Source organism: Gavia stellata, chromosome 4 (assembly GCF_030936135.1).
Source record: "Gavia stellata isolate bGavSte3 chromosome 4, bGavSte3.hap2, whole genome shotgun sequence".
Classification (NCBI taxonomy): domain Eukaryota; kingdom Metazoa; phylum Chordata; class Aves; order Gaviiformes; family Gaviidae; genus Gavia; species Gavia stellata.
In genome coordinates this window covers 81,238,381-81,256,981 of record NC_082597.1, presented here as the reverse complement: position 1 = coordinate 81,256,981, position 18,601 = coordinate 81,238,381, and the positions used below count along the sequence as shown (strand labels likewise).

General features: G+C 40.5%; 1 protein-coding gene across 4 annotated transcripts in view; it reads left to right on the top strand.

Moving 5' to 3' along the window:
• Positions 1 to 13,355: 13,355 nt before the first annotated feature.
• LOC104259201 (potassium voltage-gated channel subfamily KQT member 1) overlaps positions 13,356 to 18,601 on the top strand; it is a 508,020-nt gene continuing 502,774 nt past the window's right edge. For all 4 annotated transcript variants that reach the window (XM_059815977.1, XM_059815978.1, XM_059815976.1 and 1 more), the window contains exon 1: positions 13,356 to 13,918. In XM_059815977.1, coding sequence (XP_059671960.1) covers positions 13,536 to 13,918 — 383 coding nt within the window. In that variant the 5' untranslated portion in view covers positions 13,356 to 13,535. The remainder of the gene's footprint in view (positions 13,919 to 18,601) is intronic.

Here is an 18,601-nt window from a genome sequence, read left to right as displayed (position 1 = left end):
ACCTGTATACATGGCCACGCTGAAGAGTTCCTGGCTTTAATCTATTTGTTTCTAATTACAACGTACCCGTAATGTATTTTACCCTTTCATTATTAATACAGCATCTCAAAATGACTTCATCCACTTTAACGCAATTGTTGGTCAGAATGCATTCTTCTGAATCACAGAATCACAGAATCACTAAGGTTGGAAAAGACCTGTAAGATCATCAAGTCCAACCATCAACCAACCCCACCATGCCCACTAAACCATGTCCTGCAGTGCCACATCCACACCTTCCTTGAACACCTCCAGTGATGGTGACTCCACCACCTCCCTGGGCAGCTTACTCCAGTGGCTCACCACTCTCTCAGTAAAGAATTTTTTCTTAATATCCAGCCTGAACCTCCCCTGGCGCAACTTGAGGCCATTTCCTCTCGTCCTGTCACTCGTCACTTGGGAGAAGAGACCAACACCCACCTCCCCACAACCCTCTTTCAGGTAGCTGTAGAGAGTGATGAGGTCTCCCCTCAGCCTCCTCTTCTCCAGACTGAACAACCCCACCTCCCTCAGCCGCTCCTCATCAGACTTGTGCTCCAGACCCCTCACCAGCTTCGTCGCCCTTCTCTGGACACGCTCCAGCACCTCAATGTCCTTCTTGTAGTGAGGATAGCGCTTAATTACTAGCGCTAATTACAATAGAAACCTTTCAATTGTGGATTTCCACAAGATTTTTGTTACTTTTGCAAATTCTGAATTACGGAATATCCATCCCATTGTTAACAGCGGGTGGAAAAAGTACAAAACAAGATGTGTTGGTATTCTTAATAGCAGTGTCTGATAATTGCTCCAAACTAGGAATTAACTGAGTTCTATAACTCTTTAAATTCTCAAGAAGTTAATTCTGAAACTAAAATGTCCAGAGATCAAAGGGACCTAGGCATCCAAGTGAGGATTTGGGCTTGAGTGCCTGAAGAGGTTGAGTCTATCCTGAAATAGAAAATTGAATGTTACTAGATGCTGGGACACATCTCTGGAGACAGAGTATATATTCTTCATGCTGTATACATGGGAAATATAAAATTGCACTGAATATCATGTTCAGAAATATCCCTTATAAATAACAACTGCTTTTCCAATTAAAAAAAATGTGTTATTGCATCTTCATTTTCAGAGTAATTGTCAGGCACACCCTATTGCCTTCCCAGTGATGTGTCATTGCCAAGGTTGAGAGAAACGCTGTGTTTACACACACTTACGCTCCTATCTATATCCTCATGACAGAAACCTTGCAAGTCAGTTGATGCACATGAAGACGAAATGGAGAATGGTGTGAATATGTAAAGTTTGATAAATCTTTGGTTTGAATTAATGCTTATTATAGTTAGTGAATTTTACAAATACTAAGCAATGACTTAGGCAGCCTTACTGACCTGAAGACCTGCTGGGTATTCTCACTAGAATGTTCTTAGAAGACACTCTGAATTTTATCTTATTTTCCACATTAGGGTAACATAAGACGAGATCTTTTGTTGTTGAAAGCCTGTAGTGCTGGTAACAGAACAAGATCCAACTGCAGGTGTTATGTGTTAGCTAGGAGTTCCTGTTTCATGATTTCAGCACGGGTCAGTTGCACGCGTTGGGTTGCAGTATCAAAAGTTATAAATTTATTTTAAAATCCTCTTCAAATTTTTCATGCTTTTCCTAAAAAGAATCCAGTTAGTCACAATTGTTTGAACGTCAGCTTTCAGTGCAATGGTCCATGTTCAACACGCTGCTGCTCATGATAGATTTTACTCAAGAAGGTGAACATCCAGTTGTCTAAGTCAGAAGGGTTTTTTTAAAGAAACATTTATGGGATGTTCTAGTTGCTAGAAAAAACAGCTCTCAAGGATTCCAATCTCCTTGAGAATACTTACTGTCGAAGCAGCCTCTTTTCTACAGCTACTTTTAGAGTCTCATCACGGATATCTTTGTTTAGATTTCTTTGTCTCAGCCAAACTAAACACAGTCCCAGATTACCAAAAGGTGGACAAAACTGAAGCACCACACATCCAGAGTGTCTTTGGTGAACTCATCATATTCAGCTGATTGATCATGATGGGTTATCACTTGTTGGTATTAGTGATACTATGGAAACTGCTGATGCTACAGTAGTAGAAAATTATATGAATAGGCTGGGAAATGCACTAAAATGAGCAGGATCTATGCAGCCACCGAGGTTTGCTCAAAATCTTCCATCAGGACTCTTTCTCCATTCCATCTTGTCTGGCTCCTTAAACAAATGTATACCTAAAAAAACATCCAGTCCACACAGCCAGAGCTGATTTCTTACAAAGGAAAAGCAGAAAAAAAACCCCTGCCCAGCACAGGTACAAAGAAAACTGTTTAAAATAACATATTTCTTATTCTTACCTGGATTTTAATTATTTGGTGTTTGCATGACAAAATATTTTAGTTCTTCAGTATTTCCTCTGCTCTATTTGCTTATTTCTCTGTGAGGACATAAGTCTATTTTCCCCATCATTATTAGCCCCATAATACTTGAGAAAGTAATGTTATTTTTGAAATTGAAGAGTGAAAGAAAAAAAGGAGAAATAGATACAGATGATAAAGATCCAATTTTCCTATAAGTGACCATGAGACAAACTATGAATGCAATACTTCTTTAGCATACAAGTATTCTTCCTTTGTTTTGAGATGCACACACATTTTGAAAATAATTTCCAGTTACAGTACAACTGAAGCCAGTTCATTTTTATTTGAAACTATGATTTTGCATAAAATTGGTATATGGGGAAGAAGAACAGACACGTTGTTTAGAAACTCTGATAAGCAGAAAGGTATTGGAGATGTTAGATAAATGCATGTTCACTGTATATAGTTAAGTCATAGATTATGTTACTACTATTTTCCTTCCTCTTTCCATTTTTGTGATTTCTTTTCCCATCATTTTAGTGAAAAACCCAGCATTTACCAGGGCTCTGTCATTGTCAATTGTAGCTAAAAGATTATGGTTCCTCTCTAATTTTCCTAGTCAGATTCGATTTCACGCTGATCTTTCAATAAGCAAGAATTTATTGGTGAAAGAGGGAATTTGCTTCTATGATCGAATCCCACCCCCGGTTAACATCGAGTGCACAGAGCGATGGCATGGTAATTACCACGTAGCTGTATACCCTTCTGCCTGTACTAAAGCTAAGTCAACCTGGGTTAATTTGATTGTGTGGAACAAAGCAGGAAGGCACTTGGCCGGCTCCTCTACGATCGTGCTCTTCAAATCTATGCAGAATAGATTATGAATACTGAAGCCTGACTTTTGGTCATGTTGCACATGTGCCCTGCATGTTACATACTCTAGAAGCAGTAAAGAATTTAGAACTATCAAAGAGAGTAATAGACACCTGTCTTAAAATTACAGGAGATGGATCTCACTGAGGATATTCTCCGTTTTGGGAATGAGGTGTATCATTTCAGAAGAATTACTGCCTCAGACTCCAGATGAGTACAGAAAGAGAAGGTAATGTGGACCTGTTACATTAAGAATTTTAAGTCTAGCTTACTTCTCTTTAGTATCAGCTGTAGTGATCACATTGCTAATTTTTACTGCAGTTTCCTTAAGGTTATTACTGGGGCCTTGCTAATCAATTAAAGGTTATATAAAAGAGCCTACAGAAAAAAGTTTTATGGAAATTTTTAACTAAAATTAACAGAATGTCTTAATTGACTTTTTAAACTCATACATCTGAAAGTAAAAATGTACAACTGCACTTATCCTTAAAGGATCATTGTCATCTTTCCAAACTCTCTCTTCAGTTATAACACACAGCTCCTATGCAAAAAGTCTCTCTGAAGCCATAGTTATATTTCGATCAATCTTTTCAAATACACTTCTAATAAGCATCCACTTCTAATGGTGTTCTGTTACAACCTCAGTACCAATAACAGTATCCTTCTCCTCCAATGCATCACTAATGATTTAAACAAACCCAATAAAACAATGCTAGAACACTTAAGATAATTGAAGATAGGAATCAAGTAACAGTTGAGGTTCACTGTACAAGAATTTATATTGTCTCTTACTATTTGAAGGCTCTCCATGACTGCTATCTGATCCCTCGTCACCAATTAGAATAGGTACGATATTTCAAGCAGTAGTTTTGTTTTCCTTTTATGCAACATATAAGCATATCAACAGATACTTTGTGCTATGTGGTAGCAGTTTATTTTCATTCACACGATTTGTTTAGTATTTTTATTCTCATTTATGCAGCTATTAAAAATACTATGGGCTTCTATGAAGGTACGCTATGATTATAAGAATTCTGCTTACTGAGTAAAGAGCACTAAACCTAAAGACCAAGGACACCTTAAACTGCACACCAAGCTGTTCTCTATTGTCCAGGTAGAGTAACATGAGATCAGCAGAATTCGGCTTCAGCGTTGTAAAAAATAACTCTCATGGAATGCATTATAATTATTGCTTGGTTTACAATAGTGCCTAAAATGGCGAACAGGATCAGGACCCTATGATGCTGGCTTTCAATGAACAAAATTTTCTTAATCAGCATATAATGCCAAGTTAGAAAATGGACCCTCATGATGAAACTTCTCCTTATTCTCAATATTTCAATTTAACAATTCCCTTTTTTCCAAAGCCTATTGAAATGACAGTATAATTAGCAAGGTTGTGTACTTGGGGTGGGGGGGCGGTGTCACATTTGTTTCATCACAGTGCATGATTATTGCTGTGCCCAGTGAGTTCAAGAACAGTGATGCCTGAAGCCATGACATCCCCGAGTTATTTCCTTTCTGCTAGGGTTCTCTCGCTCTCTTGAATATCAGATCTCGTTTTGCTGGGCCCAACATTGTCTTTACCATACAACTATTAACTAAACAGGTCACTGTTCTGTGCAAGTGAGAGTGAGGGGTGCTTCCATGGCATGTACAGCCCATAATGGTGTTGGCACAGCATGTGTCTCATAGAAATTAGTGCACTTGAAACCTGGCTGAACTATGGTGCAGAAGTCATGGAACTGAGTACTTTTCACAGTTCCTTCTTACAGAGGAAAACATACTCTTTTGTCAACTCTTTCCCCTGATTCTCCAGCTTTTATCTCCCACTCTCCTTGTAGTGGGAGACAACATAAAATTAGCAACAGGATACAAAGTTAAGAGGCTGAGGCACACAGTATATATTCTTCACGGAAAAGTGAAATTCATCCTGAAAGACTGTGGAACCATAGTTAAGCCACAGAAGTAATTTGCTTATCTGAGATTTTTCAAATAAAAAAAAAAAATATAAGCTGTACACATGATACCCTTGCTGAAAGTGAAGTAGAAAAAAATGAAAATGTGTGCATTTATTAAGAGGTGAGCGTTGGACTGCTGTTGACCCAGCAGAACTCACAAAAAGAGAGAAAAACTCAGAAATAAAGATTCTGAAAATTCTGATGTTTTGCATGAAAACAAATGGATGGATAGATTCATTCCTACCACCACGTTCCTTCTTTCAAGTATAAGGTATATGAAATCTTGCCTAGAAATATTATGCTAGTCTAAGGGTAATTAATATCTAAGGTCTTTAAGGTCATAAATAACTAAGGTCTTTTGTGAAATAAGGACAGTGTTGACTTAGAAACAGATGTTTTACTTCACTGGTAACATACAAGAGAAATTGCACAAAGGCAAAGGGTTAACAATGAATAAAAAGAATTCTTTCTGTTGCTCATCTCTCCTCATTCTGAACCATATAGCAATTATAAATTTGGCAAGAGAAAGAGGTAAAATATATAACTTTAGGAGGCATTCACTCTTCTCATATCTTCATAATGTAAGGCTTTATCTGCTCTTTATAACCAATGGCTTCTGAAGTTTTTAAGTCTGCTTTGTTCCCTTAAAAGATAAGCTGTTCATAATAGCAGTCCAAAGGGAGACAGGTGACATTTTGTTCCTGGGTTTCATCTCGATGAGTGAAAAGCTTAACTGTTTGTATCTGTTCTTCCTGGACAGAGATCCTGTAGGGCATCGTGCACTGCTGTTGTACGTGCCCCAGCTGGCCTTTGAATGGATTTATTGTTGCTAAACTTGGTTGAAAGCTAAGTGGAACAGGGAGCTGCCTGTTGTGGCCGATTGTGGGGGGCAGGTGGCAAACTGATACGGCCTGAAGAGATGGGGGGTGTCCCCTGATCGGAATAGCTCGTGTCCATCTTCTGCCTGACCTCTCTGACAAAGGGATGATTTCACACGCAGCCCTGAATGACCACCAGATAGCACCAATTTAAAGAACAAGTTTGCAGAATTTCCAGTGCAGTTTTTAGTATTCATAAATGGTGCCATATTTTGAAATAATGAAACACACAAAACATGTAAGCGTTTGACAGGGTCAACATTTGGAAGCACTGTTCTCCTTTACTCACAGTGCTGCTACATGTGCTGTCCCATGCTGTCTTGGTACCTCGTTCACACGCGCATTTCTTTGCATCAGAGGTGCTCCCCGTAGTGACATTCAACATCCCGCAGATGTATCCACGTTATATAAGGACACAGTAACCCGTAGCTCTTCAGTGATGTAAATCACTGATTTGAGAGTAAATAGTAATGAGAACGGGAGCTCACAGGTGTTAGTCTGGATGCTAGCCCAGTTTCCCAAGCAATCTGAAGAACCATTTTGAAAACAGGAATTCCCTTCTTTTACCAGGACTTACTGAAGAAAACCTCATACATGCACCTTGCTCGCTTGCGGGGGGGCGTGATCTGGGAGCTCTTCTGCTCATCAAATGCTTTGGACATTTCTGTGGGAGTTTTAACGCGATTCAGGTTCCCTCTTAGATAATGGCTGGTGGTGGTGTGTAATAACCGGTGGGAGGTGGGGGCTGTCCGGGCGGGCTCCCTGGCACTCTCCAGGGTGCTGAACCCATCGAAGGAGCCCTGGAAGGGATTAAATCGAAGTGTGCTTTCAATATAGAAGCCGTTATGCTTTCCCCCTCTTGTCATTCCAATAAGCTATAAACAGCCACAGGAACTGCAGTTGTCTGCCATACCATGGGGTGTATACAGTGCTCTTATGATATCGAGACTGAAAACTGTACCCTTCAAATGAAGGTGCTCTTTTCATCAACAGATACTTTACATTGATACCCTTCTCACCCTTCCCCTGGGGTTGTGTCTTCGCCATGCTGCCCAGTGCTTTAGCATGGAACATTTGATAGCATTATTGTACCTACCACTGCAACCAGCACTTATTCCCTTTTCATTGCACTAAACAGCAGAGTTTGCCTGGATACAGTGGATGGTTGGCGTAACAGAAAAGCAAAAAAACCCAGTAATACGCAAAATGCCTCTGTACTCGGCTCTGGTGAGGCCGCACCTCGAATACTGTGTTCAGTTTTGGGCCCCTCACTACAAGAAGGACATTGAGGTGCTGGAGCGTGTCCAGAGAAGGGCGACGAAGCTGGTGAGGGGTCTGGAGCACAAGTCTTATGAGGAGCGGCTGAGGGAGCTGGGGTTGTTTAGCCTGGAGAAGAGGAGGCTGAGGGGAGACCTTATCGCTCTCTACAACTACCTGAAAGGGGGTTGCAGAGAGGTGGGTGTTGGTCTCTTCTCCCAAGTGACTAGTGACAGGACAAGAGGAAATGGCCTCAAGTTGCGACAGGGGAGGTTCAGGCTAGACATTAGGAAAAAGTTCTTCACTGAGAGAGTGGTGAAACACTGGAATAGGCTGCCCAGGGAGGTGGTAGAGTCACCCTCCCTGGAGGTATTCAAGGAGCGTGTGGATGTGGCATTGTGGGATGTAGCTTGATGGACATGGTGCTGTGTGGTGTTGGGTGGGTTGTGGCTTGTTATTGTTGTTGTGTGGCGTGGGTTTTGTGGTGTGTTTTTTTTTTTTTGTTTTTTTTTTTTTTTTTTTTTTTTTCCCTCCCCAGGTTGGACTCGATGATCTTACAGGTCTTTTCCAACCGTACTGATTCTGTGATTCTGTGAAAAGGTGAAACATCATATAGTTGGTTTCAGTTTGGGTTGCTATATGTCTGTTGCCAGTGTTTTTTATTTTAAAAGAGCTAGCAATTTTTCCTGTCTTTATGGTCAAAGGTTGCTGAACAGCTTTTTAACCGAACAGTCAAAACCAGAATTGGACAGACTTCCAAAAGAAAATTTCAGTCCACATGCTTGCAATTTTGATGACATTTCAAAAAATGAAAAGGATGGGTTTGGTGGGGACAGACAAACTGATCTGGAAGTTGGTACTACTTCCCCCTATAAAGATCATGTGAATTAATTAATTAATATTTCCACCAGGTAGATAGAATTTGTTTTATTAGAGTCAGCATAACAACCATGTTTTAAAGTGTAAGATCTAGCTTAGTTTATAGGAGACTGACATTTTCTTCACATCACAGCTGTTACTAATGTCAAGCATTTCTTGAAGAACTTGCATTTTATGTCCTGCAACATTTTATTTTCAGGTTGAATGGATAAAAAAATCTGCATAACTGAAGGAATCAAACTTCATTTCTTACAGCAATTCCATCATGGAATTGAGAGATTTACAGAATTGTTAGATGCTACTCTGGGTCAAGCAGTCAGCCTTGTAGACTATTTATATTAATAATAAAATAACGGAGTGGTGCCTACATACATAAAAGGCAAATTAGCACTTCAGCTCATCCCCCATGTGATAAAAGGCTGCAATATATTTTGCTTGTCAAGCTTTTGGTAGTGAAGCAGTGTCACAATCTACTATCCAATATCACAGCACACAAGCCTAGATAGTCTTAACTCATCTTTGGCATGTCCTTGTGAAGGATAATGGTACTCATGGTGCACATTACAAGGATTGCAAAATGCTCTACAGACGACTGAACTATCTAACATATTTGCAAGAAAGGTATTATCACATCTTCAATCTGCAGTTCAGAAGTGAAAAGTGCAGAGAGTACTGTTATGTGAACCTGGGGCACTAGCCATTCCAAGATCCCTAATTACCCATGGTAAGCTCTGGTTTACAGTCCACTGTAAGACTGTTGGCTCACCAGGCTGGGAAGATCAAGCAGAAAGCAGGGATTGGCATTTTGCCCCTTACAGGCAGCCTGGGCGTAACCAGTTCAAGCCACACAACATGGTGAATTTGTGCCTCAACATGATCATTGCTAGAAAAACAGTACGTGGCAGTCAGCAGTGTCTAACTTTTAGGCCCCCAGTTCTGGGAGTGGAATTCACAAATGTTTAAGAGTACTGTATGCAGAACGTGTAGGTCCCGAGAATGGAATTTGAAATGAACAGAGGAGCGTGGGAATGTTTCTCAAATCTCATCTGTTATTTACCATTCAAAATATTTTCTAGCATTTGGGTTCCATATTATTCCTTTATGTTTCTTGCATGACTGATTAACGCTTTTCTTCTAAAATACAGGCCCCCGGAGGAAAAAGTGATGGTAGTACCAATGGAAAATGGGTCCAGTCTTGTGTTTAGGACAGTTTCCTGAGAAGTGTCTCCTTGTCAAGAAGGGGTTCAAATCTGCATCTCAAAAGCAGCCATTTCCCTGTGCCTCCCCATCCTGGCCTTCTGGTTATAAGTTATCATGCTTGCTGTGCCTACTGCTAAATACAGTGCTGTCAGTGTGGGGTGGGTATGCTCTGAGCTTGTGGGCTCATCGAGATTAAATATGACATGAGAAGTGAGGCCAGCCATAAAAGCCACACTTTTGTATACATGCAGTTGCAGGGCTTTATATGCATATATAATTTTACTGGTGAAAACTTCAGCAGTTAGACATTCTTGAAATCATGCGTTTCCATTTCATGTAAGTCCTAAATTAGTTTGGTGACTAGTTGCCTTTTGAGGGTTAGACCCAAAGATGAGATACACTACATTTGTGGGGGTGAAGGAATGAGTTCATATCTTCCACAGCTCAGTCTGCTAAAATCTTAACATGAAATCATTATCTTTTCCTTGATCAAGAAATAGTAGTCAGATGCTCTGGATTCTATTTCTGCAGTGGTTTCAGACCTGCTGCTATTATGTTGAGTTTCTGCATTTGCAGTAAAGTTGGGTAGTACTTTTCCCTCAAAGGAAACTGATTTTAAACCTTAAAATATCCAAGATAATTATTGTTAATTTTTTTTTAATGCTTTTTTCCCCTGCATACATTTAGTTATTGAGAGCTTGAACAAGTATATTCAGGAGAGGTCAGAAGTGAGAACAGACAACAATTTGCATTTAGAAAATTATTGCCTGGAAAAGTTAATACAGCAGAGAAGTATTACTTGATGCAGAAAGCATTTCAAGGAAAAAGCATGAGCAAAAAACCCGGAGAAGGATTTCTGTGGCTTCAGTCAGGTATTATTCCTTCTCAATGGCTCACCTACGGTACTGTCTGGAATACTGTATTCAATTCCATGCGTAGTGTAAACGGAGAGTCACATAGCATCCAAGGATGATGTTCTGGAGGGGTTTTTAGAGAAGTAAAAACATAATACTGATCAGTCTATACTTACCAGAAAAAGAAAGGAACTAAGAACATTTTTTTCAGTGGTAAGGAACTAAGAAAGTAACTTTCTGGGATAATCTTCCCAAGGAATGCGAGGTCTCAGCCCTATGAACAATTATGATAAAAGTTGAAGACCATGTAAAATGGCAACATTCCCCTGCTGCCAGAACAAAAGATTAAATTGTTACCTCTGTTTCGCTCTCGGCTGCATGAATGTGGAAAAGTGGGGAACAACTCATGTTCAGAATGCTGGCATTTTAGACAATAGTCTGTCTTCTGTTACAAAAGGACAAGAGGAACTGGCCTCAAGTTGTGCCAGGGGAGGTTCAGGCTGGATATTAGGAAAAATTTCTTCACTGAGAGAGTGGTGAAGCATTGGAACAGGCTGCCCAGGGAAGTGGTGGAGTCACCATCCCTGGAGGTGTTCAAGGATGTGTGGACGTGGCACTGCGGGACATGGTTTAGTGGGCATGGTGGGGTTGGTTGGTTGATGGTTGGACTTGATGATCTCACAGGTCTTTTCCAATCGTAGTGATTCTGTGTGATTCTGTGAAAAGAGAGAAATAGTAGTATTCCTCCCTGATTTCTCCTTCCTGATTAAAAGGTTCAACAATAAAATGAGGAATTCAGTGCTGGAATGGTTATGTTTGGGATTCTCTTCCTCCCCAAATTAGTAAAAAAAAAAAAAAAGAGCAGTAGTTCAGAAAGGCAACAGCAATAGAAAACTCCGATTTTCCATTACTTAACGTAACCTAATGAAGTACTGCTTTTGGTTCTGCCAAAACTTTGATGGAAAAAAACAAACAGCTGAAGCTGCCTGTTTAGACTTACTCAATAGGAAAGCCTGCTGCAGAGCTGCCAGCTAGCTACAAGCAACACCTAATTTTAATTTTTAAAAGGTGTGAAGTAAGCAAATGCCACTCTTAACCCATTGCAATTAAGTATATGCAGATAAGAAAAGGACTGGGAGGGAAAGGAGGCCGATCCTCAGCAAAATTAAGCTGTTGCTTGTGATTGCTGGTTTTGACAACAGGAAGAAGCAGAAGCAACTCCTCTCTGAAATTGTCAAAACCATTCCCCAGTTCTTTCTCTGCCTTTTCCAAGGGCACCCATATAAGGCAGATAAAAGGGAGGGCGTTAGTCAGGGTGGGACTTGATAAGCTGGGGGCAGAGTCAGGCAGCAGTTCCTCTCCCTGCACCTCTCCAGGGAGTCTGCTGTGTGGAGCTGAGGGAGCAGCAAAGAGAAGGAGTAAAAGGACATGTGACAAGAGAAAGTAGGTACTGTTTGCCAGCAGGTTTCAGGTTTTTCTCTGCTTTGTGTCTGATGGTGTGGGATCCCCTGTTTTGATTAAGCAGGGTAGCAAGCGCGTTTCAGGTGGCTCTGTTTGCAACTGCTGGGTAGCCAGCCTTTGCTCCAAGCACTTGTCTAGGTAGCCTCAGCAGCCTAAAATAACGTGAAGGGAGTGTACTTCTGGTAGGTGTTTCTTATGTTCTTGTTGTAGATTGGCTTGGATGAAGGGTTTTGTGTTTTAACTTTAATGTTTGGTCCCTACAGCTTTTTATTAAGAGAACTGTTGAGGGCAAGGAAGTATTTGTCTGCTGTAGGACTAATGTAGAAATGCATCAGTCTGCCTTACTGTGACCAGTGTTAAGAAATGAGTACATTATAACAAGTCTGCTACTCTATGTAAATATTTTGTGGAATAACTTAGAGGGCTCTGTTCAGCTGTGCTACAATGGTAGCTCATCCACTACACATGAGGATCTTTAAGCAGCAACAAAAAATAAGGTTCGTTTAAAAAGAGGGGGTGAAGGCTGAAATTCTCTCTCTCTAAATGACTTTATTCTGCTGAGGCTGAAGTAACTCAAAATGTGGGTGTGAGTCTCTCCTGACAGAGGAGCAGTCAGCTGCAACTTCTAGGCATGTGAACATTATACTGTGGATAATGCAATACAATAAAATATGACATTACGGACATAATTTTGACATTAACATCAGCAGTGCTTTGAAGTTACAGTCACCTCATAATAATTCTAATATTCTCATATTTTCACTTTAGCTAAGCATTTTAAATAAGTAAGCTTTTCATGACAGTTTGTAAGAAATAAGACAGTACAAAACATGACACTTCAGAGACAGCTGCTTTCAGTCTCACAAGATGTTTAAGATTGCTGCTTGTATTTGTGTATTAGCAGCAATTTAACTCTCCCCCATGAAATATATATGGGTCTATAAGAGTCTTATTTTCTACTCTATTTTCTCTACGTACTTGCTTGAGAGTAGCGAAGTTGGCAGCAAACATTAAATGGCTTGAAGAAAATCAAGAATTAGGCCAGAAGTCTTTGATTTTTTTTTTTATTTTTTTTTCCTTTCTAACAATATTAACTTCCCAGTGACAGTTACTGTTAATGGCATCCTCCTTTTTACACTTGAGAAAATTTGTTCCCGAGTACCTTGGACTGCAAAATCAGATCCCATGAGGTGACTGAAATAATTTATTCAAGTCTTAAAAGCTTTCTGTCATTGACCCTCTAGATAAGATCTCTTGAGATGCAGGTGAAATTCAAAACCTCAATCAGGTGTGTTTCAGGCAACAAGCAAGCTTATAAATTCCAGGAAACTTTCACAGTTCCACCTCTAATCAGGACACTTCAGGAACTGCTCAGCTTAAAGTAGGATTAGCTCTCAAGACAACTCTGCTGTTGTACTAGTGTTGCGCTATTTAAATAGTTTTAAGCTTCCTTCTTAACAAATGTAACTTTAAATCTTAATATTCTGTTTTCCTCCAGAAGCCTTAACCTCTTTCCTTTCCCAGCCTCCTGTCACTTCTGGTGTCTAGCGTGTGTCATTGTCTAATACGTTTTTCTGATTTAATTTCAGAGGCTGTGAGTGACAGCAGGTGACAGGCTGACAGCTCACACTTGTGTCACAGAGAAGCTCCGTGATAACAGCAGAAAGTCATCTTACCAGCTGCTGGAGAACACCCTGGGCAGGGAGGACATACGATACCTTCTTCAGGATTTTAAATATTGATCAGGGTTAGTAATATCTGTGCGTTGTTACAGAATGTCCTGTGATAGCGGAGAAACTGTTGGGCACCCCATGTATACCCGCTGTGGGCAGGTTCAAGGCTCCACTTCCCAGATTAGCAGTCTGAATGGAAACAGGAAATCTGCAGCGTTGCTGGAAGTTAGGGGGAACTTAAGCAATATGCAGTATTCTTCCGTGGCGCTGGATCCAGAAACCCCGGTGAATAATGGATCTGGGATTCCCCACAACCCTGAGGAAGGCACAAAAGCTGCAGCCTTGGCAGAAAGTGAAGTCCGCAGGGCCTGTGCAACAAAGTGTTTCCATAACCGTTATTTAACTAAAACTAGTACTCAGGGAGATGTCTACAACTTCCTGGAGAGGCCCAGTGGATGGAAGTGTTTCATCTACCACTTTACTGTGTAAGTACCCTACATTTTCACATAATCTTTGCTGTAAGAAAATTCTGAAACTATCCACTTAATCAGCCAGAAATGGTAGTACTTAGGCTCCTGGGCTGAAAACCTGTTGCATGAGTAATTCCACTGAAAGCGATGGAAAAGCCAGTTTCTCAAAGGATCAGCCGCTATATCCATTAGCATTCCCAGAGGATGGCTTTTTATTCTTTGCATGATATTTGTCTTCAAAGATGTATACTGTATATTTGATATTTCTGAGGGGAAGCCCTATACGCTCCTGGCAGTTTTTATTGCTGCCTTAGCTGCTTTATGTTGTTCTAGCTTCAGACACTGCAGTTTTTAGCATGAGATTTAGAAGGTTCAGCTGTGATCAGATACATCACATCTTTATGTCAGTTTTTCTGAGGTGCCAAAACAAGTAATTTGTTGGACCAGCATATAATCATAACATTACTAATTTGAATTAATTTACAGTCATGAACACATAATGAGTATAAATTTAGCAAGAAGTTTTTCATTATACCCTGTAGGTGGTACGTGCAAGGAGGAAATTAAGGCTTCCATTTACCACCATAAAACAGTGGTTAATATATTAGTACAGCTGTTACTGTTTTCTCTGAGCTGCTTATGGTAGCTGTCAAGTTTAGCAAGACCTCAATTACTGTTTTGAATGCTACTTAACAGAATGATAATTTGTCATCATAGCTGTAGAACGGGTCCAATTGTGTTCTCACTGAGGCGAGAGGAAGTTTTACGGGCTATAGTGAATGCAGACTGAGCCAAAAGTCCTTGCTTTTATTATAAAATCAGCATATGTCCTAAAGAAATGCCAAGTGTTGAAATTATTCTTTTTGTCTCAGATGAACTTTATGGCCTGGCTGCATTTTGGAAAAACTATTACCAGTTACTGCAGTCAGGAACTGGCCGGAGAAATATATTGGGCCGGAGAAATATATTGGTAATTGTAAGAATGAATCATAATGCTTCTGCTTGGCATAACATAGACAGTCTTATTTACTTGCTTCCTTTCACCCCTCAATCATAGATGGATTTTTTTAAAGTATTTTTTGATTCATGAAATTTTGCCAAGTAAAAAGATAGGGCCTCTTTCAAGGACTATGCTTGTAGTATATAATAATTCCCAGGGCTTAATCAGATGTAATTTGTGTAGATCTAAATATGTGAATAGCGATGACTTAAGCCTATTTGAAGTTAGGACTTGTTACTCTTACTACAATGCATTTGTTTCATCATCTGTATTGCTTTTATATCAGACTAAGGCTGACCTTTAATACATACTTATATTCTGCAATGGGCATTAAGATAAAAAAGTAAAAATCTATACACACACACATCCATACTAGAAAATTAGAGAAAATACTGGTATTACTAACAGAAAATGCTCTGTTTTTTTAACAGTACAAGGATTTCTAACCTAAATGAAAGAATACGTAAACTGACTTCTTTTAAAAGCTTTTTTCCTTGAGATTGATGAATGTATTTCTTTCAAGCAATATATATCAATATATTCGTCAATGACCTGGATGAAGGGATAGACTGTGCCCTCAGCAAGTTTGCTGATGACACAAAACTGGGAGGAGTGGCGGGCACAGCGGGAGGCTGCGCTGCCATTCAGCGTGACCTGGACAGGCTGGAGAGTTGGGCAGAGAGGAACCTTATGAAATTCAACAAAGGCGAGTGTAGGGCACTGCACCTGGGGCGGAATAACCCCACGCATCAGCACAGGTTAGGGGCTGACCTGCTGGAGAGCAGCTCTGTGGAAAGGGACCTGGGAGTCCTGGGGGACAACAGGATGGCCATGAGCCAGCAGTGTGCCCTCGGGGCCAAGAAGGCCAATGGCATCCTGGGGTGCATCAAGGAGAGTGTGGCTAGCAGGGTGAGGGAGGTTATCCTCCCCCTCTGCCCTGGTGAGGCCACATCTGGAGCGCTGTGTCCAGTTCTGGGCTCCCTGGTTCAAGAAGGACAGGGAGCTGCTGGAGAGGGTGCAGCAAAGGGCTACAGAAATGATCAGGGGACTGGAACATATTTCTTATGAGGAAAGGCTGAGGGACTTGGGTCTTTTTAGTCTGGAGAAGAGAAGACTCAGGGGGGATCTTATCAATGCTTATAAATACTAAAGGGGTGGGTGCCAGGAAGATGGGGCCAGTCTTTTTTTTTTTTTTTTTTTTTTTTCCGTGGTGCCCAGTGACAGGACATGAGGTAATGGGCACAGACTTGGTCATAGGAGGTTCCATCTAAACATGAGGAGGATCTTCTTTACTTTGAGGGTGGCAGAGCACTGGAACAAGCTGCCCAGGGAGGTTGGGGAATCTCCTTCTCCAGAGATATTCAGAACTCACCTGGACACATTCCTGTGCAACCTGCCCTAGGTGACCCTGCTCTGGTGGGGGGACTGGACTAGATGATCTCCAGAGGTCTCTTCCAACCTCTGTCATTCTGTGATTCTGTGAAATTTTTAAATGTAGTTTTTGTCCAGCATTTTGTCTTAAGTGTATTTGTCCTAATAATTATCCTGATAACTGCATGGTGTGTTCATTTATATAACAAGTTTCTGTTTTGGAACGAACACACTATACAACATTAAATATCATTAAAATTAAACACTGTTAAAGCAATAAAGTGCTTATTTAAAATACAATTAATTTAATAATTAGAACAACCTGTAATTTATTTTTAAAAAGTTTCCCATGTTATATCTGTGGTTTTGGGGTAATTTATGTAGAGTTGATCTGATGATGACTATTTTCATAACAAATCCAGTTTTCCAAGTATGTAGCTGATATTTGTGTAGCCTGGAAGAGCAGGATGTGCAGCATCCCTTCACTGTCCTTTTGTCCTTCATATGCCACAAAGACCACATAACTCATGTACAAACTTGTGGGAAGTTTCTATCCAAGAAGGACTGGAGTCTGTTCTGACCTCGAGCCAGTTCTGCTAGAAAGAACCTAACTTTCCAGAAACAGGCGAGGCGAGGGAACAGCAAGTGTTCCAGGAGGTGACCTTCCCCTTGCATTCTGAAATTACCAAGATAATGTCATCTCCTATAACATTTGTAGTGTGCCTGATACTTCAAGTTTCTTTTAAGGGAGTAAACTCATGCTTCTTAAGGAACTTTTTAAAGTGTGTTAGAAAAGGGAATTATTTTTTGCCTAATTAAATCTGGAATTTGTGTTATTTTAGAGGAGTTAGGCTAAAATTATGGTTTCAAAACAAAATGTTTGAGGGGGTGAGTTTCTTGAGATTCCCCCTCCCTGTCCTGAAAACCTTCTCACTTAAGTAATTTTCAGCTTCACTGGAAGTACTGTAAAATACTTAACTCCTGAAATCTGCAAGACCAGAGTAGAGGATCTCACTGACAAGTCAAAAAGAGGTGAGGGCTTGAGAAACAGCTGTGACGTGCAATAGCAATACGTTGATCCTAACCAACCAATTCTTGTGGCTATGCAAGAGCCTTAAGGTATTGGACATCAATATATGATAGAGTCCAGCTGTTTGCCATATGGTCCTCAGTCCAGAAAAAGAAGTGTGTGCCTGGCTTGAATTTGATTTCTAAACTCAACTATGCACTTGCTTAAATTGCATCCAAATGTCAAGATATTCGGGTATAACCCTCATATTTTATCTTTTGAATGAAAAATACAATATGTATCGGTGATGAGTTATGTATGCTAATGAAGTTAGTTGGCAAATCCACGCATTTAAATCATTTAACTGTAAGTGGAGCCTTATTTATGTGATGAAATTATTTTTCTGAAACATATACATTTAATTACGACTGGAATGGCTCAATTATAGTCTAGAATATTGTGTTCATTTGTCTAAAATACTGTTTACATATATGTGAACTGAGTTGGGAGGGGTGAAGCCAAATGGTTTTCCTGATAAGATTATTGATCCCTTTTAGACACCAGGTAGCAATGATCATAAACTAAAACCCAGTGTAGGTGCTAGAATGTAATTGTGGTGGGGAATGTTATACTGCCAAGTCTTTGCAGGCCACCTTGGTCATAGACAAAGGGTGGAGAAGATGGTCTGGCTTTTCTGCCATGTTTGTAGAGGCAAAGAACCAGAAGTAGGAAGGCGTGACTCAAGCCTATTGACAGAAGAGGATCACTATATGTGCACTCAGACACTGAAGTGGTGACTGGTAATAGAACAGTATGGTTTCACTTCTCTTCGGGGAGAAGAGGTAACTGCTTGCTGTCATATGTTGCTCTGATCTGTGAGTGATAGAGGCCACCTTGTGTCAGCCGAAGGCTGTATCTACATCACAGGGCAGCCCTGTGCTGCACAGCTGCACCGGTTCAGGTCCTAGCAAAAAAACAACTGAGTTTGCACAGGTTTGCACTGAGGCTGACTGACCTTATATCTCAGCAAGCAAGATGGTTCCATACTACCTTTTCCCCTCGGATATGCCCTGTTGCTGTATCCACTGAGTTGGCATACTCACTGCAGTCCAACTGCCTAGTCCTATCTTTTCCATTTCTCTGGAACATCCAGTGACTTCTAATTTTGGTTTTTTCAGCTGCTGTTTGCTGGGTAGTTGAATTTCTCAATTAAAAGCCAGAAGCTTAGAGGGAACCTGGGTGGGTAGCACTTGGACTAAGTGTGGAAGCAGAACAAATGGCTACACTGAGTCTGGTGAAACATGGACAGAGGAGAACC